Raw genomic sequence first — 26,488 nt, 5'->3', positions numbered from 1 at the left:
GACAACAGAGATAACAGTCCCACTGGCTAAACTTAGCCAGGCTTTGTCTAATCTGGTTTAAGTTGAAATTCAATTATATAAAAAGATTTCCGAAAGTATTGAAAAAGAAACAGTGTACATGAAAGAGAATTCAACAATGTTTACAAAATGCCAAAAGTTCTTACTCTGCCGTCCCCTTATCCATAAATAATGAAGTCCCCCTTTCTCCCACCCCCCAGCCTTGAAAAGATTTACAAAGATAAATTTAGCTCAGTGAACAGAACCAAAAGATGACTGTTGTTAGACAGTACCCGGTTAAAAGCTCAAGCACTTTAATAAGAATTTATATATATCGTCTCTTGAGGAATATAAATAATCCGATAGTGTTGCTCTTTTGGGTTTTGGAGACCTCTCACTTATGAGTTATAACCGTCCTTGTGCTTTGAATAAAACATGAGCTTTAAAGCAGAAAGCTGATAGTACTCAGAATTCGCCATCTTCAAAGTTCATTGTGAGAATTCTTCTCTGCAGCTTTGAACATCAGAATAGAATTGAAAATCTTGAGAGCAGGGCCCAGCTTAATACTCATAATTTTAACAATGTCCGTTTGAGTCATGAGTAGAAATGCTTCTCCATCAATTTGCTAAAATAGCAGAAAGAAACAAAAGAATGAAGATTAGCCACATGTGGCACTGTGGGAACTAGCCAAGGGAAAATTATCAGCTGACCTCTACACAGCCAACACTGACAAGCGCACACCATGTACAACTTACATCTCACAGATGGACCTTTCTCTCTCAAGCAACAGTATACCCAAATGTGGACTGGGAACAAATAAAACTTGTTCATCTGAACACAGCCCACAGGAAAATGGGAGGTGCCCATGCTGCCCTGTGGTTATTATGAATTAGGTGCTGAATGAAGAGGGTGGGAAAATCCAGATAAGCAAATTGACTGATTGATAGATTTTTGTGGTACTGGGGATTGAACCCAGGGGCATTCTACCTCCAACTACACTCCCAGTCCTATTTTTTAATTTTTATTTTGGAAGAGGGTCTCTCGAGGTTGATGAGTCTCACTACTTGTTGAGGCTGCCCTCAAACTTGTAACCCTCCTGTCTCAGCCTCCCAATTACGGGGACTACAAGTGTGTGCCAACATACCTGGCCAGATAGGTAGATTTTAAAATTAAAGCAGATAAGAAGTATACAAATGCTTGTGGACATAAAAAAAATTTAGATAAATGATCAGATGCATGCTAACAATTTCGTTTTTTTAAATTAGCTTTCTATCATGAAGGAAAAAATACACGAGAAAGCCAGCATTTGTTTTTAGCACAATCAGTTAGTCTTCTTCATATATTTAAAAAAAGAAAAGCAGCAGTGCAGTTGGACAAACGTTGAGTCAAGTTACAGGAGTTACAGGCTCTGAGATGGTTTTTTTGCTACCTGGATAACCATGAGAAATACCCTCCCTCTCTCTGGCTCTTCTAAGGGGAAAGGTCTGATCTTCTACAGAATATAGCTCTTTAAGGTTCAATGATAACTGGCTTGGGTTGCTGAGCAATAGAACAGTTTTTGGAGTGACTTTCAGCTCTTGGGCAGTTTTGTGGTTATAAAAAACATTTGTTGCTCTTTCAGTTTTTCAACTTTGCACAAAAAGTAAAACATGCTTTTTTCTTTTTCCTGCCTTAGTGTACATTTGAAACTTTCATAGCATTTTACTGTATTATGGGCTGAATTGTGTCCCCGGCAAATTCATGAGTTGACACTCTAACCCTACGCTCCCATAGTATGTGATTTTATCTGCAAGCAGCGTCATTGCAGATGTAGTTAGTTAAGATGAGGATCAAAATAGAGGAAGGTAGGCTCCTAATCCAATGTCACTGTCCACAAAAAAAGGGGTGAGCTCTGACACGGAGACAGACACATGTAGAGGAAAGACAGCATGGGCTATAATCCAGGGCGAGGCCTGAAAAGCTCTCAGAAGGAAGCAACCCTGCCCATGTATTAACTTCTTCTAAGTTCAAGTGTGCAGAGCTGTGAGGTAATAATTTTCTGCCATTTAATCCATGGACACATACTTTGTGGTGACCCTCACAAACTAACACTACTCTAAATTCTGCAAAGGGTTCACTAAATAAAGGCTGATATAATTAAGTAGCCATTTCTCAAGATCCTCCTTCTCTCAAAAAAGACTTGTAAATGTAAATTTTATACTTAATCATTAAGAGCTAGTCATCATCAAGCCGGGCGTGGTGGCGCACACTTGTAATCCCAGCATTCGGGAGGCTGAGACTGGAGGATCGTGGTTCACAGACAGCCTCAGCTACTCAATTCCCTCCGCAACTTAGCGAGACCCTGTTTCAAAATAAAGAATAAGGCCGGGTGTGGTGGCGCATGCTTGTAATCCCTGTGCTTGGGAAGCTGAGACAGGAGGATCGCGCAGGTTTGAAGCCAGCTGCGCTGGCTTAAGAGACCCTGTTTCCAAATTAAAAAAAAAAAAAAGTACAGGAATCCCAGTACCACCAATAAATAAATAAATAAATAAATAAATAAATAAATAAATAAATAAATAAAAATAGAGCAGGGGGTATAGCTCGGAGGTCAAATGCCCCTGCGTTCCATCCCCAGACCTGTAAGGGGGAAGGGGGGGATGTTGTACTAGAAAGAAAAACATCCTAGCATCAAAGTGAGTGTACTAGCATCAAAGTGAGTGTACTGCTTATAAGCTGCTTTGCTGTGTGACCACAGGACAAGCCTTAAGTGGAAGGAGGGGAACAATGTGAGAAGGTGCATTCCAAGAACAAAGTCTGCTTTTGTAATGCACACACAGTGGTCCAAGTGTAGGGATTAGGTCTTTCTTTCTTCTTTCTTTCTTTCTTTCTTTCTTTCTTTCTTTCTTTCTTTCTTTCTTTCTTTCTTTCTTTTTCTCTCTCTTTCTTTCTTTCTTTCTTTCTTTCTTTCTTTCTTTCTTTCTTTCTTTCTTTCTTTCTTTCTTTCTTTCTTTCTTTCTTTCTTTCTTTCTTTCTTTCTTTCTTTCTTTCTTTCTTTCTTTCTTTCTTTCTTTCTTTCTTTCTTTCTTTCTTTCTTTCTTTCTTTCTTTCTTTCTTTCTTTCTTTCTTTTTGGTGGTACTAGGGTTCCCGGAAGCCCTTCTACCTCCAGGCTACACTCCCAGACCTAATTTTTATATTTTTATTTGGAAACAGGGTCTCTTAAGCAAGGGAGACTGGCTTCGAACCCGTTCGATCTTCCTGTCTCCACCTCCCAAACACGGGGATTACAAGTGTGCACCACCACACCCAGAGGGATTAGGTATTTCTAAAGGCCCAAAACAAAGAAGGGTCTGAGCTCAGCTCTTGCCCTCTCCTCCACACTGAGCATTCTTTTCCAATGCTCTAAATCACAATGACACACTCTTTGTGGGAATGTCTTTTTTAGGGTGTGAAGAGATGAATATATTCACTCAACAAAATCATACTAAATATCTGTTCCACTCCAAATATTCTTCTTGGGCCTGGGGATACAGCAAAGAATAAAACAAAGGTAACAAACATATGCAAAAGCAAGCCAAAGTGCTTTGTGGAGTTTACATTCTAGGAGTGGGAGATAAACTATTAGCAATAAGCATAATAAGCAAGCAAACTAATTAGTTAAGTGAAAAGGCAATTAGATATTATGAGAACAGAGCTGGTTCAAGTGATGAGTGGGCAGTAGGGGCAAGATGTGTGAGTGGTGGCAGATGGTAGTTCCAAGTAGGACAGTCAGGGCAGGCCTAGCAGAGAAGCTGCACCCCAGCAGTGGAGTGAGTCACTGGGCATTCAGGGAAGGAGCACTCCAGGCAGAAGAGCAGAACACGCCTGCACAACTGAGGAAGAATGCGGGGGCTGGTGTGTGGAACTGCAATGGGTGAAGTTGGGAAAGAGGCCACTAGGTAAGAGAGGTAGTGCAGTGCCTGATTAAAGGCCCCTGGAAGGATTTAAGCAGAGAGGTGACAGGATGTGATGTGGGTTCTAGCAGAATCACCCTGGCTGTGCTGGGAAGACTGCAGAGGAGGAAAATGAGAAGAGAGACTTGTTAGGTAACTGATGAATTCATGTGGGAGAGGAAGGTGGCCCCAACCAGGATGGCAGTGGTGCAGGTACAGAGTCAGAACTGTTGTATGTTATTTATTTATTTACTTATTTTTGGAGTACTGAGGATGAAACCCAGGGGCATTCTACCTCTGACCTACACCCCCAGCCCTATTTTTTATTTATTTATTTTTTTGTTTGTTTTGTTTGTGGTACTGGGGGTGGAACCCAGAGATTTTCTACCTCCGGGCTATACTTCCAGACCTTTTTTATATTTTATTTTGAAACATGGTCTCACTAAGTTGGGGAAAGCCTCACTAAGTAGCTGAGGCTGGCTTCGAACCTGCGCGATCCTCCTGTCTCAGCCTCCCAAGTGTGGGGATTACAAGCGTGCGCCACCACAACCAGCTCCTATTTTTTATTTTGAAACAGGGTCTCAAGGAGTTACAGAGGACCTCACTAAGTAGCTGAGGCTGTCTGCGAACAGTGATCCTCCTGTCTCAGCCTCCCAAATGCTGGGATTATTAAGTGTGTGCCACCACGCCCAGCACATCATATGTTTTTAAAACACACCCAAACAGGATTTTTAATAAACTAGATGTGGCATGTCTAAGAAAGAACCCAATAATGGTTTTCAATAACAGCCAATCCTAATACCTGCTATCTACCTTTTAGAGATGACTTTCAGTTAGATGTTATGGTTTACTTTTGACACTTGAAACCAATATGTGCTGACTATGTGAGACCTTTGAAAGCAAGGATTATGTTTTATTATTTCTGAAGCATCTTTTTCACAGAGTAATACACATAAGGTAAAAATGCAACAAATGTTCACTCAATGTATGCTAAGGTAAGGGAACCACACATGAATGGATGACACATCTGGACAGGGAACATATACTGTCCTGCTCCTCCAAATAAAGATCTGGCTTTGAGAGTATCCCCCAAAACAATAATGCCATGAATAAATTATTATTCAAAGAATTATCAGATCATTTTGGATTTGAACTTTATTCTTGGTTGAACCAAGTAACAGAGTGAACTTATATGGATTATCCAGCGATCAACAGACTCGAACATAGAATTTGTGAAATAAATGTATTGAATATTTATTTTTAAAATTATTTATCATTTTTAAGGGTAATGACCACATGGCACTTTCAAAGAAAGAACAACTGTTTCCTATGTGGATCAAAGTCTGTTCAGAGATAGAAAATTCATTGAGAGTGATCTACACTCAAAATATGAGTAACTGGCAATTAAAGTTCAGTTAGAAAAAAAGACAAAACATTCCTGCAATAAGAACATAAATCAGAGAAAGGAGGTTGAAAATCATATCCTCGTACAGTTTAAAAGGCGAAGCGTAAATTACATCTAATGGTATGATGCGGCTGATAACCAGTTGCTGGGTTCTCAGCTACCCCTACACTATTTCAATGTTCTTAATTAAACATGTGCTGTTCTCAACAGTTGAGGTTTATGGACAGCCAAACAAACCATGCATGCAACAGTAGACAGATGTTGGAGAGAGCCTTTTGAGATTACTCAGTATATTTTCTCCCTTATGGCAGTGTTACAGAGAGCCAAATCAAGAGTGATAATGAACTGCTCCATTTGGAGAGTATAAGAAGTGGCTTATTTTTATAGGCCTCTAGTGAAAAGGGTGTCCTTCCTGTATTCTGACCACATTATTTCTAGAGTAGTTAGAAACCAAATTCCTTTTTAGTCTAATGCTCAGTGCAGGTGATCATTATTAATAATCCCTTACACTGAACTTTTGAAGAAGTAGCTGAAACAACTAATAAAGAAATCTTTCCAAAGCGACTGTGTTAAGTGTCAGTTACTGTAGATATTAATGAGAAATGTTTACAGTCTAAGAAATTTTTTTAGCAATAAAGGTAATAATAGAATACCAAATGGAATTAATGCTCATACTTTTAGAATAGCATTTGAGAATAATATAGTGGGAACTATTTTTACTTTATTTAAAAATGTTGCTTACTTCTCTCTTTGGCTTCTTTCTGTGCTATAAACTATTTAAGTGCATGATATTATATTTTGTGGGGTTTTTTTTTTAGTAATGAGTATAATGCTACTGTGCAGCACATCATGAAATTGCACTTACAAACATTCTTTGGCTCTCATCTTCTACCAAGACATTTTTATGCAACTCATTACTGCTGCCATTTAGACAACTATATATCAGTCTGTCAACTCCAACATAACCCCTCTTCCTGATTCTGACAGTTCAACATATTCCCCTTTCACTGCATTTTAATGCTGTGATCCCATTAAGTAACACACTGTAATTTACTGAACACTTACTTCATCTTTAAACACCTTTCCATGTTCTTCACACCCAGGTAAGCTCTGTATGAACTCTGATACCTGTCAAAAATAATATCAAAATTCCCAGTTATAAAGAAAGTCAGAAACTAAGTGCTGCTGGTTCAAACATTTTACTTATTTCTTGCATTTTAACTTCTCTTTCAGAAAAAAAAATTAAAAAGACCAACCTCTACCTATTTTCAGTATGCCTAACCATCCCTTAAGCCATTATTCCTATATCTGGTGCCCAACAGAGAAGAAAATAAAATATACCTCATCTGTGCTCCACTTGGAAACTTTACTAGCAGGGATTCCGGCGACAGTTGGAAGAAGCTTGCTTTGTTGTTCCCAGCGCAAGGGCAGACATGGAATCGGAGACTTGAAGGACAGAAAGACAGCTGATCTACGCTGTGCCTGCTGTACAGTAGGCTCTTCCCGAGGACCTGGCCAAACGAATCAAAGAGGAAATCACCCTCTGAAAAGTAGCAAAAAGCCCCAAATGCCAGGTGTCTCCCCCAGATGAGGCATTGTGGGTAAATAGGGTGATTAATGAATTGGTTCCTTTCAACAACATACTCTCAAATGATTTCACCCTCCTTTGTCTTTACTAAAGGTCACTGTAAAAGACAACCTGTACACTCAATTTGCACAAAAATTGAGTAACACTAAAGACATGCTTATTGTGTGGCTCCACGCTGTCTCTTTGATGCTTGAGATAAGAAGTGTGCCTGAGTTTTAATGGCAAGGACAGTAAAACTCATCTCTGTCCTCTTTTTTGCTTTAGATGTCATAAGAATCACAAGTGCCAATTTGCATGCTCAAGTGCAGGAACTGTGCTCACAATGCAGTTACTGTGCTTGGTTTCTCTTTTTTTTCAGCTCAGTTTGTTCTTCCAGTTTACTAATAATAGTAGCTTTTTAAATAGCCAACTTTAATAATTATGATAAAAATAAAACAGCAGAAAGGAAACTATGTTTGTCACTATTTGTGTAGACCAAAATTAAAACTACAAGCCAGACACAATGGCCCATGCCTGTATCCCGATACTTGGGAGGCTGAGACAGGAGGATCACAGGGTCACAGCCAGCCTCAGCAACTTAGGCCATGTGCAACTCAGTGAGACCTGATTTTGTATCTCTAATATATTCAAGTAAGTTTTTTTCCCCATGAAGAATAAGGTTTATATAAAGGTACACACATCTAAATTGTAGAACTCATTGAATTTTCACAGAGTGAACATAACCATATAATCAACTAGATTAACAAGATTACATGGCCAGAACCTCCTCCTAACCACAGTGTTGCCTGCGTAGGGGGTGGTTATTTCCCAAACTGCCAATTACCATTATAAATTTATATACCATATCTGGAACATCTGTCTAATCACACACCTCCCACTTCAAGGGTGGCCACTTCTCAAACTACTAACTACGAAAGACATCAATATCTTTACTGTTTTGAATTGTATTTAAATGGGAGCATTGGTGATGGCTTCTTTCTCTCACAGTATATTTGTGTTTATCATCCATACAGATGGTCTTTTATGAAGCACATATTAATGTTTTATGTCCATTTTTCCAATGGGTTGTATTTTCTTATGCTGAGTTACAGATGGTATCTAAATGTACTCTGGATAAGAGTCCTTTGTTGGAAATATATGTTACAAAACTCTCCCCTACTCTATGTCTTCCTTTTCACTCTTTTTTTTCTTTCCTTTTATTATTTTATTTTCTATTAGTGCATTATATTCATACATTATATTGGGGTAAAAAACTTGTACACATCACCCATTTAGCCCCTACCCAATTCCCACCCCATTCCCTCCCCATCCCTCCTTCCCATGCTTGGCTTAGAGGTTGACTTCTATATGTTTAAATATATTGTGTGTTTTAGAGAATTTCCTTCTTCCTCCCTCCCATCCCCTCATTTAGGTTGTCTTGTTTGCTCCTCTATATAGGATTTCCTTTTTCTCCTAGAGTTCCTCCTATGACCCATTTCTCCTTAGCTTTCACATATTAGGGAAAGCATCTGATTTCTTTGTGTGTGAGTGTGTGTGTGTGTGTGTGTGTGTGTGACTGACTAATCTTGCTTAGCATAATGGCCTCCAGTTCCATCCATTTCCCTGGAAATGATGTAACTGTATTTTTTAAATGGCTGAGTAAAATTCTGTTGTGTACATATCCCACAGTTTTGTAATCCATTCATCTGTTGATGGACATCTTGGCTGGTTTTATAGTTTGGCTATGGTTGAATTGTGCAGCTATGAACATAGATACACATATATTAGTTTGGTAGTTTGGTTTCCTTTCTTTTTGGTAGATACCCAGAAGAGGTATTGCTGGATCAAATGGTAGGTTTGTTCTCATTCTTCTGAGGATTCTCCATACTGTTTTTCAAAGTGGTTGCACTAATTTGCAATCCCACCAACAATGTTTTAGAGTTCTCACTTCTCCAAATCCTCGACAGCATTTGTTGTGTTTTGAATGATTGCCATTTTAGTTGAAGTTAGGTGAAATCTCAGGGTAGTTTTGATTTGCATCTCTTTGATAGCCAATGATGTTGAACATTTTTTCATGCATTTATTGGCCATTTGAATTTCTTCTTTCATAAAGTGTCTGCTTAATATTAAAATATTCTCCCATTCTGTTGGCTCTTGGCTGAGTTTCTTGACAGTTTCCTTTCCTGAACAGAGGTCTTCAGTTTCATTCAATCCCACATATTGATTCACCTTTTAATTTGTTGTGCCTTTGGAGTCTTGTTGAGAAAGTTTTTATTTGTGCCTATGTGTTGCAGTGTTGGACCTATGCCCTCTTCAAAAAGCTTCAAGGTCTCCAGTTTAATATCCAAGTCTTTGATCCATCTTGAGTTGATTCTTGTGTAGAGTGAGAAAGTTGGATTAATTTCCAAGTTTCTGCATATGGTTAACCAGTTTTACCAACACCATTTGTTGAACAGGCAATCTTTTCTCCAGTAAATGTTTTTGGCCCCTTTGTCAAAAATCAATTGGCTGAAAGTGTGTGGACTTGTTTCTGGGTCTTCTATTCTGCTCCATTGGTCTATGTATCTGTTTTTGTGCCAGTACCATGCTGTTCTTACTACAATGGCTTCGTAGTATAGTTTAAAGTCAGGTATTGTGATTCTTCCTGCATGGTTTTTGTTGCTGAGGACTACTTTGGCTATTCTGGGCCTTTTGTTATTCTAAATAAATTTAAGGACTGATTTTTTTTATTTCTGTGAGGAATGATCTTGGTAATTTAATAGGCACTGCGTTGAATCTGTAGATTTTTGGAAATATGGCTATTTTAATGATATTTATTCTGCCTATCCATGAACAGGGAAGACCTTTCCATTTTCTAAGATCTTCAATTTCTTTTTTCAAGATCTTTTACCTGCTTGGTTAAGTTTATTCCTAAGTATTTTATTTTCTGGGGGGAGATCCTGAATGAAAATTTTTTCTGAATTTCTTTTTTAGTATATTTATGGTTGGTATACAGGAAAACTTCTAATTTTTTAAGATTGATTTTGTATCCAGACACTTTGCTGAATTTGTTGATCAGTTCTATAAGCCTTTTGGTTGAGTTTGTTGGGTTTTCTAAATATAGTATCATGTCATTTGCAAATAGTGAAAGTTTGAGTTCTGCCGAGCGTGGTGGTATACACTTATAATCCTTGCCCTTGGGAGGCGGAGACAGGAGGATCATGCAGGTTCAAAGCCAGCCTTGCTGGCTTAAGAGACCCTATTTCCAAATAAAAATATAAAAATATGTCTGGGAGTGTAGCCCGCAGGTAGAAGGGCTTCCAGGAACCCCAGTACCACCAAAAAAAAAAAAAAAAAAAAAGTTTGAGTTCTTCCTTCCCTATTTGTACTCCTTTGATTTCCTTTTCTTGCCTTATTGCTTTGGCTAGAGTTTCTAGTACTATACTGAAGAGAAGTGGTAATGGACATCCTTGTCTCATTCCTGTTTTTAGGGAGAATTCTTGAAGTTTTTCCCCATTTAATATGATGTTGGCAGTGGGCTTATTGTAGATTGCCTTTATGATGTTGAGATATGTTCCTTTTATTCCAATTTTTTGCAGTATTTTTATCATAAATGGATGTTGGACTTTATCAAATGCTTTTTCAGTGTCTATTGAAGTGATCATGTGATTTTTGTCTTTGGTTCTGTTTATATGATGAATTACATGGATTGATTTTTGTATTTTGAACCAGTCTTGAATCCCTGGGATGAACCCTGCCTGGTCATGGTGTATGATTTTCTTTATGTGGTTTTGAATGTGTGTTGGTAGTATTTTGTTTAATAGTATTGCATCCAAGTACATCAGAGATATAGGCCTGTAGTTTTCCTTCCTTGAACTGTCTTTATTCGGTTTGAGTGTTAGTGTGATGTTGACTTCATAGAATGTATTAGGGAGAGTCCCACTTTTTTCTATTTCATGAAATAGTTTGAGGAGTATTGGGGTTAGCTCTTCTATAAAATTATATAGAATTTACTTGGAAAACCATCTGGTCCTGAGCTTTACTTTGATGGTAAGCTCTTTATTGCTGTTTCAATCTCTTTGATTGTTACTGGTTGGTTTAAGTGTTCTCTATCTTCTTCACTCAGTTTAGGAAGGTTGCATTTTATCTAGAAAGTTGTCAATTTCCTCCAGATTTTCCATTTTGTTGGATTTTAGTTTTTCAAAGTAGTTTCTGATAATCCTCTGGATTTCTACACTGTCAATAGTAATATCTCCTTTTTCATTCCATTTCATTCCATTTAATATCTCTTATCTTCATAATTTGGGTTGATCCTTTTTTTTTAGTTAGATTGGCTAGTGGTTTATCTATCTTAATTTTTTCAAGAAACCAGTTTTTGTTTTGTTGATTCTCAGTATTTTTTTATTCTCTACTTCATTAATTTCTGCTCTAATTTTAATAATTTCCTGTCTTCTACTGGCTTTGGGGTTAGATTGTTCCTGTTTTTCAAGGTATGTCGTTATTTATTTGAAGATTTTCTGTTTGTCTTATGTGAGCATTCAGTGATATAAATTTTCCTCTTAATACTGCCTTCAAAGTGTCCCAGAGGTTTTGATATGTTTTATCTTTATTTTCATTTGTTTCTAGAAATTTCTTGATTTAACCTCTTACGTCTTCTATGACACATTCTTCATTCAGAAGTGTGGTGTTCAGTCTCCACATGTTTATGTTGTTTCTCTGGGTCTTCTTATAGTTGATTTCTAGTTTCATTCTATTTTGGTCTAAAATGACACAGGGAAGTATGTAACAGTTTTTGAATTTGCTAGTGCTCATTTTGTTTCCCAGGATGTGATCTATTTTGGAGAAGGTTCCGTGAGTAGCTGAGAAAATGTAAACTTCATTGTAGTTGGGTGAAATATTCTCTATCTGTCCAATAGGACCATTTGATTAATGTTGTTCTTTAGTTTTGAGGCATCTTTACTGACCTTTTGTCTGGAAGATCAGTCTAATGTTATGAGAGGTGTGTTGAAGTCTCCCAGTATTATTGTATTGGGATTTATGTGTGACTTCAAGTCACAACGAGTTTGTTTTATGAAAGTAGCAGCACCTATGTTTGGGGCATAAATGTTGATTATTGTTATTTCCTCTTGCTGGATTTTTCCATTTATCAGTAAAATATGAGGTTCTTTGTCTTTTCTAGTCAGTGTGGGTTTGAAGTCTGATATCATAGTTGCTACTCCTGCTTGCCTTTGAGTTCCATTAGTATGAATTACCTTGCTCCAGCCCTTTACCTTAAGTTTGTTGCTATCTTTACTTGTAAGGTGTGTTTCTTGTAAGCAGCAGATGGATGGATTCTGGTTTTTAATCCATTTTGCCAATTTATGTCTTTTTATTGGGGAGTTGAGGCCACTGACATTCAGTGTGATTATTGAGAGATAATTTTTAATTCCTAACATGTTAAGATTTTATTTCTGTTTGAAATACTGTTTATTCTTCTTGGCTTAGTTGTCTGAGGATGGAAAATCTTGTTTCTCTGGTTCTGGTGTGTATTACCTATTTCTTCTTTGTAGTTAATCTCCTTGAGTATTTTCTCTAGTGCTGGTTTTGAAGACATAAATTCCTTTAGTTTCTCTTTGTCATGGAAGCTTTTTATTTCCGCACGTAATTTGATAGATAGTTTTGCTGGGTAGGAAAGTTTTGGCTGGAAGTTGTTTTCTTTCAGAGTTTAGAATATGTTACTCCAAGCCCTTCTGGCTCTCATGACTTGGTTTGTGAAGTCTGGAGTGATTCTAATTGGTTTGCCTCTGAATGTCACTGTGCCTTTTGTTTTTGTTGCCTTTAAGATTCTCTCCTTGGCTTCTACATTGGTCATTCTGACAATTATGTGGCATGGGGGAACCTCTTCTCTGATCCTGTCTAAAGGAAATTCTGTAAGTTTCCTGGACCTGTGTATAGACCTCTTTTTGTATGTTTGGAAAATTTTCTGCAATTATTTCTTTGACGAGATTATTGATCCCTTTGGTTTCACCTTCTTTTCCCTCCTCTATTCCAATTATTCTTAGGTAAGCTCTCTTAAAATGGGCCCGTATTTCTTCAATGTCAAATTCCTGTTGTTGTATTTTTTTTCTAAGTTATAAATTATGCGATCGTTTTTGGAGAGATCATCTTCTAGGAGTGAGATTCTATTCTCCATGTGGTCTAATGAATTGTTTATAGTTTGAATTGATGCCTTTACTTCAATGATTGCATCCTTTATTTTTTTTAGACTCTCTCTAAATTCTTTTCGAAGGTCCTGTATTATTTCTACAGTTATTTTCCCGATTTGATCTTCTGGAGATCTCTGAACTTCTGTGTTATCAGTTTCTGATATTGTGGGGTTGTGGGTGTTCATTGCTCCATTGTTGTTCCTATTTCACATGATTTCAGAAGTTTGTGCCTTTTCTGGGTTCTTCCCTGGGTTACCATGACTTCACTTAGGGTGTTCTGGATCTTGAGTTTGTGGTAATCTCAGCTGCCACTACTTCTTTACTAGGTTGTATCACAAAGTCTCAGACCCAGGGAGTTCACTGAGGTGCGCGAGACTGTGGGGGTGCCAGGCTGGGCATTTTCCCACAGGAAGCTGTGACTAGGGTGTGGTATCTCTGCCACTGCTAGTCTTTCACTGGATTGGACTGCAAAATCTAAGACCCAGGGAGATTATCAAAGCTGCACAAGTCCCGAGGGACACAGTGCTGGGATTTCTCCTGTAGGGGCCACAATTTCACTTACGGTTGTCATGCGCGCTGATCTGGAGCTGTCGTGGGCGTGGTGAACTCGCTGCTGCTGCTGCTGCTGGCAATATCTCCTTCTCATTCTTAGTCGGATCTTTTGGAAACAAAAGTTTTTAACTATAATAATGTTTAATTTTTATTTTTTCCTCTTATGACTTTATAACCACAAAGTCATAAAGAGAATCTACTTAGTTTTTCTCTAAACACTATACTCTTATTTCTCATGTTCAAATCTACAATCCATTTGAAAAATTTCTATGTGTGTTTTAGAGGTAAGGATTAACCTGCAATCCTCCTCAGTCCCCCAAGTACTAGCCTTACAGGTATGTGCCACCACACTCGGCTTCCACATGGATTTCTACTTACTGAACCACAATCTACTGTAAATCACTCTTCCCACTGTAATGTAGTGGTCGTTTTGATGTAAATATAAATGTATGTTTCCACATATTCCATTTTGTTCCACTGGCCTCTTTACCCCAACTTAGAGCTTTAATTATTATCCCTTTGTAAGTATCCTGATGTCAGTGATGTGAGTCTTTTCCAAAATTGCCTTGGCTATCCCTATTCTTTTGCATTTCCATATGAATTTTAAAAGAGCCTCTAAAAGAAAAATACTAAGACTAATTAGGATTTTCACTGACTATAGAAAAGTATGGTAAAAAATAACAGCTTTACAATATCAAATCTTCCAGTCTATGAACACAGTATATTCCTTAATTTCTTGGGGTCTTCTTTAAAAGCTCTCATTAATAGTTTACCATTTTTATGTAGTGATCCTTCCCATCTTTCGTTAAGTTTACTCCTATGTTTTTGATGGCTTCTGGTGCTGTTATAAGTGGTATAGTTTTTTTTTTTTTTTTAAAAAAAACCCTGCTGTTGTAGTTCTCTAATAGTTTATTCTTAAACCAGCCTAATCTAAAACTCAGATTGTCCCCAATGTAATAAAGTCACTATGTAGATTCAAACATTTATTTCACTGGAGGTAGTAACTACTGGTTCTGGTGCTTGGGCATAAAATTTCTTTTATTACTTCATATGAAATATTTCAAATCTTCAATCATTTTTAAAACCATTATGATTCCTCATTCCATATTTCATTCAATCTTAAGGTTTTAGGTCCTCATTGTATTTTACTGAATATCTATTAAGAACCAAATGTATGAGCCAACACCAATTTGTTACATTCTTTTTAAATCACCCAGAATTCAAAATGTTTGTTTAGCAAAATATGGTTTAGGGAGCAGTGATGTAGCTTAGAAGCAGAATGCTTGCTTTTGTTGTTATTGGTGGATGGAAAATCTCTCCCAGAGAAGCTCAAGTGTTGGACAATGCAGCCAGGTTCAAAGGTGAGGCATGGCTGAAGTGGGTGGGGCGTGGAGGGCATGGCCTTGAGGAGTATATTTGTCCCTGGCCCCTTCACCCTTCTCTCTCTGATTCCTGGCCATCATGAGCTGAGGGTGACTTTCTTTTTCTACCATGCCCTAAAGTCATGCCACCAAGCTGTTTCCGCTTTGGAGCTTGCTGATCATGGGTCAATCTCTGAAACCTTTAGCCAGAAATAAACCTTTCTTCCTCTAAGTTATACCTGTGAGGTATTTTGGTCATGGTGAAAAAAAAAAAATAACTAAAGCGTATGTGCAAGGTATCAATTCTCAGCATTGCAAAAAAAAAAAAAAAGTGGGTGGGGTCTAGGGATGTAGTTCAGTGGTAGAATGTTTTCCTAATGTACAAAAAAAAAGGTGGTGCCTTAAAACATTCCTTTAATCTCAGATATTCAGGAGAGTTTAACAGTACTTGAAATATAACACTTGTGCATATTTCAAAAGAAAGGCTTATATGCAATGCCATTTTAAGATTTCCAGTTCTACACTACTCAAATAATAACAGATTACTTAACAATTTGTATTCTGTTTGCCACATAGTAAGGTTTTTTCAGCCCAAATTCTATTTGACCCTATAATTGTTTATGTTCTATTAACATTGGCATATATTTCCTGCTACAAGTTTATTTCTAATGTTTATTTACAGTTTATTTCTAATGTTCCCACATTATTCCTTACAAAAATATCAGAGCCATTCAAAATAAATGACTAAAAAAACCTAAACTTCTTATATTTGTGATAGCTTCTGCATGTCTTTGAAATCTGATCTGTTAAAAGGCTTTAGACACATATACCACTCCAATCTTAGTATCAACTTTGCACCCTCTATTTTAAGATTCTCCTTCTTTTTGCTGATTCCTCTGTGCTGGCCGAAACCCTTAGACTCAATATTTTCTGAAAAATGGAGTAACTATAGTGTTTACAAACCACAGAACATACCATCTCCTGTTTATAATAGAAAAAAATAAAACAACCTCATTTGAGTGAATCTATATTTGATTCCTTAAATTGTACAGAAAGGTGACTCCAGACTTTTATTTTAATATGTGATATAGACCAAAATAAATGAAAATAGAAGTTGGTTTATGTGATATAGACCAAAATAAATGGAAATAGAAGTTGGCTCCAGTAGCTGGCTCAGCGCCCAAAGGTGAGTAAAAGTGGGTCTAAATGTGCACAATCTGCTTCAAAAAACACATCTTTTGTTCTGGAAGACATTCCTGCCACTTACATTTTATTAGGATTCTGTTTCTTGTTACACTCCTTTCAAACCATCTACCCAGATGAAAAATCATACTTTTAAGGTATTTTCTATAGTTTTGAAGTCCCCTGAAATAAAAATTGACTGAAAGTATCTCATCAAACTTTTTTTCACCTGCCCCACTTGGACTCATTTTGACTCATTGTTGTTTCTTCAAGCCAGTGACAAAAGTGACAACAGAATCTAAATGCTTTACTTGTTTTGGTTTTAAGACAGCACCATGAAGGAGCCATCATAAAGGTGGGGAGACTGAGGCCCAGCCCTGAAATACAGGCTAAAACCATACTGTGAGATAGGTGCTACCCCATGGTCCTAGATCTTCTGTATCATGGTCTAAAATATAGGGTTTGTGATCAAGAAGATGAGTTTGGAGCAAACCTGGTAAACCTGGATTCAAATCCCAATCATCAATATCATCTTGGGTACATCAACTTAACAGCTGTGTGTGAGTGTGTGTGTGTTGGGGGGTACTGGGGATTGAACTCTGGGACATTCTACCTCTGATCTAACCCCCAGCTCTAATTCACTTTATTTTACATTGAAACAGAGTCTCACTGCTTGCTGAGGCTGTCTTCAAACCTGTAATCCTCCTGTCTCAGTCTCCCAAGTATTGGGATTACAGGCATGCACCACCACACCTGGCTAATAGCATTGCTGTCAGGACTACCTAACACTTTCTAAATGCTTAAGCCATCATCTGAAATATAATATGGGTGAAATTACTCCTACCTTGAAAGAAAGACATACAATTGACAGTACACTAAATATAAAATGGCAAAAATGAAGATGAGTCAACAGTCTGTCTAGGCTAGTCTTCCAGGCATCTATAAAATATGTTCTTAATGTGAAAGAAAAAAAATAAAACTAGAAGAAATGAAATACATCTGCTAATATATTTTTAATGGGGTTATTAACTGGTGACTAAATACGAAAGGATGAACAATAATGTTTGGGTAAAATAAGTGAATTCAAAGCATCACAGGATATAGATACAATTAACTTCCAAGACACTTAAACTCAGGCATGAAAGATAATTGAAAATCATTTCAAGGTTAACAATCGATGTAACAAACTAACTGCTCCAGAGGCAAAAGTGAAGCCTGATTTTTCAAGTAATGATCTGACACTGCAAAATGACATTCAACTCTTTCTATGAGACACCCTTGGAAAAGAATGCTTGTAGGAGAGGGGAAAAAGAAAAATCATACTTTCCCCAGAAATACAAGAGTTTAGATTTGAAGACCAATTTATAGAATCCTTTATTAATGGATCTTTCCATTGTGATGGAAATGAGCTATTTATATATTCAGGGCAAGAAGATAATGTGCCTAAGAAAATTTGCAACATGGCAAGTATTAACCAAAGAGGGCTCATGATTATACACATTGTACTGAATCAAGATGAATTAACTAAACAAATAAGGTGAAACTATTTAGGGCAAAGTTTCTCCTTTTTTTTTTTTGGTGGTACTGGGGTTCCTGAAAACTCTTCTACCTCCGGGTTACACTCTCAGACCTATTTTATACTTTTTTATTTGGAAACAGGGTCTCTGAAGCCAGCAAGGCTTCAAACCTGCACAATCCTCCTGTCTCCGCCTCCCAAGCGCGGGGAGAGATTTCTTCTTTTTAAATTCTTTTGCTCCAGGACTCCAAGTAAAAGAGTCCTCATGAGCCTACTGAGTCTCAAATTCTATTGGCACTGTAAAGAAATTCAGGTTGGCTACTTCTCAGACTATTTGGTAAGTGCTGTCCACACTGCTAGGCTTCCTCTCATCCCCAGTGGCACCCAGCCTGGCTGGATTTGGAAGGGTGGATCCAGCACTGAGGAAATGGAACTGTGAAAAACCCCAGCAGCACCTGTTGGGCTCAAGGGAGTGGTCCAGAATATAGCACAGCTACCTGACCTTCACCTGGGTGGGTCTGAGAGAGGGATTCTGCCAAGGCCCAGATAGAGCTATTAAGTGGTAAGTGTTCTCGACAAAAGTCATAGACTTTTTGTTCTCTACTTTTTGTGGACTCAAAATTATGAAACAGAAAGCAATCATCATGGGACCTCTGATAGAGTTCAATAAAATATCAGAAGAGAGTATTGGTTGATTGATAGAAGAACTTCAAGATTTTAGTAAGTCACAGGGGACCACACCTCTGCAAAACAATAACAACAACAACAACAACAACAACAACAACAACAACAAAGGCTACAGAAAGAGAAAAAGGCAATGTGGGAAGTTATGGGAAAATAAAGCAAACAGCTGTTAAAATCTATGCCAAAGGTAGTAAATAGTAGACTTGGCAAAACAAGAGGTTAAGTGAGCTGTTTTAAACTTGAGAAACATGCTTAAGACATTGAAAATGTATAAACTTGTCAAAATATCAAAAATGCTTTCACAGTGGCTAATATTCTCCTCCAATGGGCTTCCTCAAGACTCAGCATCTACGGAAGAGAACCTTGCTCAGGCACTACGATGACTGCTTATTTTAAGGTCCTGTGCAACACTGAGTGAAAAGCTGTAGACATTTTGTATATCAACTCTTAGATCTAAGCCAAGAATAACAAATATCATACCAGTCAAGAAAGAGACAAATGAAACAGAATAATCAAAACTGTAACTGAAGGAAACTTTCTGCATCTAAAGAATATCTGAGTCCAAAAATCAAGAATACTCATTACTTGCCAAATAAAAATAATGAAAGAAGATTACACTTCAGAGCCAGGTTCAAAACCAAAAGATTGGGCTGAATAGAGCTGGCCAAATTTCACATGTATAAAGTAATACTTGGTTGTTTTGTTGTTGTTTGTTTGCTTGATTTTTCTTAAAATAAAAATACAGGCTGGGAACAGTGAATTCTGTGGCAGGCTGCTCTTTTTTTTTTTTTTTTTTTTTTGGCGGTACTGGTGATGGAATCCAAGAACAATCTACATCCCAGCTACACCTCCAGCCCTATTTTTTATTCTTTACTTTGAAACAGGGTTTCACTGAGTTACAAAGGGCCTCACTAAGTAGCTGAGGCTGTCTGTGAACCATGCTCCTCCTATCTCTGCCTCCTAAATGCTGGGATTACAAGCATGTGTCACCACACCCAGCTTACCCTTTCCCTCTTAAGAACTGCCCTAAGCCAAAGAGAGCTTCTTGGCCCAAGAACACACCTCTCTCAGCCAACTTATGAGGATCCTTCAGTCCTGAGATCAAAGCCTGATTCCTTCCAACTCTGGGCATCCACTAAGGTTTCTGTTGTAATTACAACTCAGCTCACCTCATTCTACCCAGACCTATTTTTCTCACTCTCTTTGGTGCCATTTCCAAGAATACTTAATAGCACATGCGTGCGTGTACACACACACACACACACACACACACACACACACACACACACAACTACCAATATACTCTTAGCATCTGCTTCCGGGAGTCTAATCCAAGACACCAGGTGAAGGCTCTATTAAGAACTGAGAGGCAGGTGGACATCTAATGACTAGGTATCTGAGACATCCTCAACTTCACCAAGGGAACCTAGTTCTTAGATGCAGTTAAGACTTGGTTGGAGACTGAAGGTGTCTGGAGTTCAGGTGAAGACAACCAACAGACAACTAAATGGGAAACCAAAAAAGCAAAACCCAAATCTCTTCTGCATAAAATAATTCTGAAAAGACATTTATTTCAAAAAATAAAGGCAATGTAAAGCTAATAAAAATGTTAAGTGAACACAGAAAACAAAATGATTTCACTATAGTTAAGACTAATTTTATGAAAGTCTTATTCAGAATGTCTCAAAAATACAAAAAAAGGAAAGTTATAAAATTAATTTTTGGAGGTTACAGTTGGAGAGAATGAGAAAAAGACAGGCCAATCTTACCTAAGAACATATGTACAAAATTCTTGAAACAATTTATTTGATGAGACTCCTTTTCATCAATAAAAAGTAAGACAATAAATGAAATATGCCTATTAAGCTATAGGTTCTGTAGGTAAGATAAATAGTAAAAATAAATGACTTTGAAGCAACAAAAATAAGAATTATATGTGAATTCTAGCAATGTTTCTTTCATAACAGCTAAATTATGAAGCTAACATAGGTGTCTGTCAACAAATTAATGAATAAAAAAATAGTATATGCACACAAGAGACAGTCATAAAGAAAAACAAAAGTATGTCATTGCAGGAAAGTGGATGGATCTAGAAAAAATAATGCTAAGTGAAATCAGCCAGTTTTAGAAAGCTAAGGGTCATGTTTTCTCTCATATGGGGAAGCTAGAGAGAAGATAGGAAAAAAGAGGAACTTCATGAAAATATGAAGAAAGACCAGTAGAATAACAGAAGGGGGTGGGAGGAAGAGAAGAAGGAAAAGAGAATGCTTGAGGAAAAAAACAGACCAAATTATATTATGTCTACATATGAAGGTATTACAACCTTACTATTACAGGGATGGAGGAGTGAGATGATGGGATGAGGTAAGGAGGAAAACACAGCAGTTGGTGGTTTGTGTATATATAAATGTATCATTTTAAATCTCATTACAGATGTATAATTATATTGTGCCAATATAATTCTTTAAAAAACCCTCATGTAATTCAAATAAAAAACAGAAAATATTAGAAACTATCATATAGTAGCAGGCATCTTGAATATTAATAAATCTAAAATTTCCATTAAACAATTTGCAGAAAAAGATCAAAATTGTTTCAGCAAAGTAAAATTAAATAGATCACCAAGTTAAATAAAGGTGTTATCAAATTACTACTCCCTCAAAAAGTTCAAAGCATAAAAAATGTTGCCATGGGTCTGAGTCTTTAATGAGATAGGGGAAAAAAGACACTGATTTCACATTATTACCACTACTGGTGACAGCAATGCATTTAATCATCAGGGTAAGTCAATGGTGTGGGTAGTAGGACCATATCAATCTTACTCAGGAGGAAACTAAGGCCAGCAAAGAGCCTGAATGTGGAGGAGCTAAGAATGAATAACCTCTCCAGTGAACCACTGTTCACAAAGAGATGGGCCTTCACAGAATCCCTCTTTCAGACCCACCCAGGTGAAGGTCAGGTAGCTGTGCTGTATTCTGGACCACTCCCTTTTGCCCACCAATAGGTGCTGGAGTTTTTTACAGCTCCATTTCCTCAGTGCTGGATCCACCCTTCCAAATCCAGCCAGGCCAGGTGGCACTGGGGATGAGAGGAATCCTAGCAGTGTGAACAGCACTTACCAAATAGTCTGAGAAGCAGCCAACCTGAATTTCTTTACAGTGCCAATAGAATTTGAGACTCAGTGGGCTCACGAGGACTCCTTTATTTGGAGAAACCATCATAATCCTGCTGCAGAGATGAGGAACCACTGAGAGTGTTTAATGACAATCCCAAGGCCACCCAGTCAGCAGGTGGAGAGGAGGAGTAAGCCCTGGCTGCCCACAGGCTCTGCATAACTACATCCAGACACTATAATACATGCTGACGACAGCTCTAAACTTAACTTTCAAGTTAATCATTAATTACTGCTTTCTGAAAATCAGATATGTAAACCAAAGTACCACTAATAAAAAAGATCACTGCAGGCAAACAGTCATTAGATGCCATTCTCAAGCTATATAGCAATCTAAACAAGAAAAATGCACATGAAAAGCAATCTCCACAATCTTTAAGCCAAAAATCAAACTTTCTTTAAAAATAAATAATAGTTACATAGTTGTAAGTACAATCTACACTATGAATGACAGACATTATGACTTCACTGCTTAAATGCTTGTTTTTTTAACAGATACATAAGACAAATTACTTTCTCCAGTACATTTGATTTTTCTCTTCATTTTGTGATATTAGATTAAGACTATATTTGATTTGAATTTCCTTTTTTTTTCACTAGAGATTAAACCCAAGGGTAGCTGGGCGTGGTGGCGCACGATTGGGTGGCGGCGACAGGAGGATCGCACAAGTTCGAAGCCAGCCGTGCTGTTTCAAAGACCTGTTTAAAAAAAAAAAGTATAGGTCTGGGAGTGTAGCCCAGAGGTAGAAGGGCTTCCAGGAACCCCAGTACCACCAAAAAAAAAAAAAAAAGGGCATTTTACCTCTGAGCTACACATTCAACCTTTTTTTTTTTGAAACAGGGTCTTGCTAGGTTGATGTACTTGTTAAGGTTGGCCTCAAAATTGCAATCTTCCTGTCTCAGCCTCCAAAGTCCTTGGGTTAGAAATCGTGCATTACCACACCCAGCTTATCTGGATTTAAAAACATATTCCAAGTAGAGTTTTAAACATGAATCAAATGATGCCAAAAATACTAAAAAAAAAAAAGTATGTCAAGGAGCGGAGAATGTCTTTACCAAATTTTATACATAACATGGTACCAACATGTGAAAGTGATTGTTGACAATAGCCACATATGAATCCACATCACAATGAATTACATGCTATATTTATCCTGAATAAACTTATTGCTTACAATATGAAAAAAACCAACAAAATGAAGTTTACCTCTAATAGAAATGTGACTGCTATATTTCCCTTATGTGATTGGTTAATCAATTTTGTGATGTAAGGGATCAAACCCGAGGTCCTGTGCATGCGAGGCGAGCACTCTACTACTGAGCTGTATCCCCGACCTGTGGTTAAGATTTTATTACTGAAAATTAAAAATAATATCCATCAATAATATGAGAATATTATGGCTACCTTTGGCTTCATGTGATGTCCTCGTTTCACTTTCTTTCCTCTCTTCAGTGTCTTCTTTGACATTATCAGCATGCTGTTCTCTGAGAAAAATAGGTTAAAGTACTTTGTAAGAATAAGAAAGATTTTGAAAATTCGTTTGCAACTTTATCTTAACAAATATTTTTCCCACCTTAAAAACAAAGGATGGGATATAGTTCTACCACAAAGCAATTAATATTAATAACACCCATAAACACTCACTTTCTCATTACCAATTCCCAGTTACTATTTAGAAAGGAGATTTTAAAGCTAAGAATAATATTGAGGTGAACTCTTCTGGTAAAAGTAGGTATTAAATAATGCAACTATAATTTAGGTGATGTATTCATGAGGAATTTTTACTTGCACTGCTTAGTAAGACTTCAATTTATTTTCATTTATTTTATTTATTTATTTTGTACTGAGGATTGAACTCAGGGGCATTCTACCTCCTAACTGCACCCCATCCCTATTTTATTCATTATTTTGAAACTGTCTAAGTTGTAGAGGGCCTCACAAGTTGCTGAGGCTGGCTGTGAACCGGCAATCCTCCTGACTCAGCCTCCCAAAAACTGGGATTAAAAACGTATACCATTATGCCCATCTGTATAATTTCAATTTAGAGAAAGAAAATGTTCCAAAAGTTGCCAGAATTTAATTAAATCATTTTATACCTTGTACCCTGGGCTTTGGGGCTGAAGCTGAGAATGGCCCAAACAAACCAGTCTCAAACCTAGGGAGCTGTCCCTCCCTAGGGACATATGTACAAGCTAACGTCATTCCACCTCTTCTAGCCAGGAATGACCTAGTATTAAACTAAACAAGTTGGAGATGCTGTAAAATGGAATGGATTCATTAAAATCTTAATTCAGATATTGTCCTCAAGTCAAGAACAAAATGGCTCTTTTAAGATAACTAGAGCCAGGTGTGGTGGTTCACACTTGTAATCCTAGCATTTGGGAGGCTGAGACAGGAGGATCTGGGTTCACGACCAGCCTAAGCTACTTAGTGAGACCCTCTGCAACTTAGTGAGACCCTCTTTCCAAATAAAGAATAAAAAATTGGGCTGAGAGTGTAGCTTGGAAGTAGAATGCCACTGGGTTCAATCCTCAGCACTACAAAAAGAAAAAAAATAGATACATGATGCTTATACTTTTTTAAAACTAAATTTCTAAATTTCAGAAATTTAAAATTTTCAGAGGTTTAAAAATGTTCAGCCTAATACATTTCATTCTCAGGGTTCAGAGAACCTCACTGTGCAATTCAATTCTTTCTATCAAGAATAAGCTATGTAACCACACACATAAGGCTTTATAATACTCTGGCCCAGACCATACTTTTAAGTTTTAAGAATAAACAAGGAAAACCAGGCAAGGTGGAGCACATTTGTAATCTCAGTACTTAAAGGCTAAGTAAGATAGGAAGATCATAGGTTTGAAGCCAACCTCAGCAACTTAGCAAGATCCTGTGTACAAATAAAAAGTAAAACAGGGCTAGGAGTAGAGCCCAGAAGCAGAAGGCTCCTATGTTCCATTCTCAGATCCACAAAAAGTAAATAAACAAGGAAAATACATTTGAAATAAAACATTCCAACACATAAAAGAGTTCTATAGGTTTAATTACAAAGCCACCAATTTATTTTGCATTTGAAATTATAATAATGTGACACAATGCTAAAACAGTAAGCATGCAATAAGTGTTCATTATGTTTTAGAAAGATTATTATTATTATTAGTAGTAGTAGTAGTAGTAGTAGTAGTAGTAGTAGTATTGGGGGTGGAACCCAGAGGCTTTTTACCTCCGGGCTATACCCCCAGACCTTTTTTTTTTTTTAAAATATATATTTTATTTGGAAACAGGGTCTCACTAAGTTGCTGAGAGCCTCACTAAGTAGCTGAGACTGGCTTCGAACCTGTGCAATCCTCCTGTCTCAGCCTCCCAAGCGCAGCGATTACAAGCATGCGCCACCACGCCTAGCTCTAGAAATATTATTTCTAAGACCAAATGTGAAATTTCATTTGAACCTAAGTTTCCTGGCTTAGTTCATACTAAAAACAACTTGCACAACTGTTAGGACTATTTGCCCTTATTTGAGAATGGGAGATTCACTGTCATCATAAAATAAAAAGATATTTTCCCAAGAAATTCAGAAAGCTCTGAACTAAGATTTTAATGATCCATAATAGAGCATCCACAGCAATGGTTAGTTTAATATTTGGTCACTTCAAAGGAAGAGGTTCTTCCTCAACATGGAGCAATACTAAAAGTAAATACAGGACTACCCTGATAACTGGAAAAGGGATATTAGTTGAGGTATTTCTAGAAAACTTTGTCCTCTCTGTAAAACAGTGTTGAAGTCATTCTTGGTAAGGACAGTATGTTACACACTAAAATTAGCTCACAAACTTAAAAACTTGTTTTATATTAAGTTGGAAATAATATTCTTTGAATCATATTCTATTCCAGTAAGTACTATGACTAATAAAAATGTGGCTTATATGCAGATATATAAATATTAGAAACATATGTCACAGCATTTTAACTTAAAATTGGTATATCCTAGAGTCACAGATAATACATTCCCAATTAGTTATTGTGACTTTTCTAGAAACTTTGATGGGTGATTTTTTTAAAGAGACAAAGTGAGATTAAAAGGTAAAATTCAGCCTTAGACTTATCTGTGTAAGTTTTTATAATTAGAAGTACCCATTGATACCACTGATAATCAATAGTTACTCTTTTGTGGTTTTAATAAAGCATATTTTAGTCAAATTAAATTTTTAAAAAATAAAAATACAAGCTGGGTGTGATGGTGCACACTTGTAATCCCAGTACTTGGGAGGCTGAGACAGGAGGATCAAAGGTTTGCAGCCAGCCTGAGCTACTTAGTGAAGCCCTCTCCAACTTAGTGAGACCCTGTTTCAAAATTAGAATAAAAAATAGGGCTAGGGGTATACCTCGGAGGTAGATGCCCCTGGGTTCAATTCCCAGTACCTCCATAAGTTAATAAATAAATAAACATTAAAATTAAAAATAAAGATATAAGGCTTAGAATAAGAAAAGTTCCTTTGTATTCTTATGTCTAAATAAAATGCTAATTACTGATTTCCTAAAATGTAAGAAAAGATTATTTTCTAGGAGGGAATAGAAATAGAAATGAAAATAAAACTTTTGTCTCAAAAAGTTTCTTTATGCCCAGATCAGCCAAAACCCACCCTGAAAGAGAAGCAAAGTGGACGCTGTATTGCTGCATGTTCAGTTTTCACTTTTCTAGTTTTAACTCATGACCTGGGAACATATAGACATGGATATTTATTTTTTTACAAACACAATTCAAATGAAGGACTCCACAAGTAATGGTCACTGAATGTTTCATTTCTAATTGATTCTTTTAATTCCTTAAAATAAGTGACAAAGTCCCTTGTGTCCCACACGCTGTTTCCTTTGGCTAGAGAGTGGAGCAGCGTCTGTGGGAACAGGCAATGTAAACAGATGGGTAAACAGAACCTCTGAAGAGCAGAATCCTAGTGGAGCACATCAAAACACGTGGAACAAG

General features: G+C 37.1%; 1 protein-coding gene across 2 annotated transcripts in view; it reads right to left on the bottom strand.

The window, feature by feature from the left end:
• Positions 1–478: 478 nt before the first annotated feature.
• The window catches only part of L3MBTL3 (L3MBTL histone methyl-lysine binding protein 3), a gene marked incomplete at both ends in the record, with an annotated part of 105,380 nt that continues 79,370 nt past the window's right edge, over positions 479–26,488 (bottom strand). For both annotated transcript variants that reach the window (XM_080700740.1, XM_080700741.1), the window contains 4 exons: positions 479–622; positions 6,377–6,439; positions 6,653–6,822; positions 22,915–22,994. In XM_080700740.1, the coding sequence (XP_080556866.1) occupies positions 479–622; positions 6,377–6,439; positions 6,653–6,822; positions 22,915–22,994 (457 nt within the window). The remainder of the gene's footprint in view (positions 623–6,376; positions 6,440–6,652; positions 6,823–22,914; positions 22,995–26,488) is intronic.

This window comes from Muscardinus avellanarius (genome assembly GCF_963383645.1).
Source record: "Muscardinus avellanarius genome assembly, chromosome: 8".
Lineage (NCBI taxonomy): Eukaryota > Metazoa > Chordata > Mammalia > Rodentia > Gliridae > Muscardinus > Muscardinus avellanarius.
Note: the sequence above shows the minus strand (reverse complement) of the source record. Positions and strands in the feature narration are given on the sequence as shown.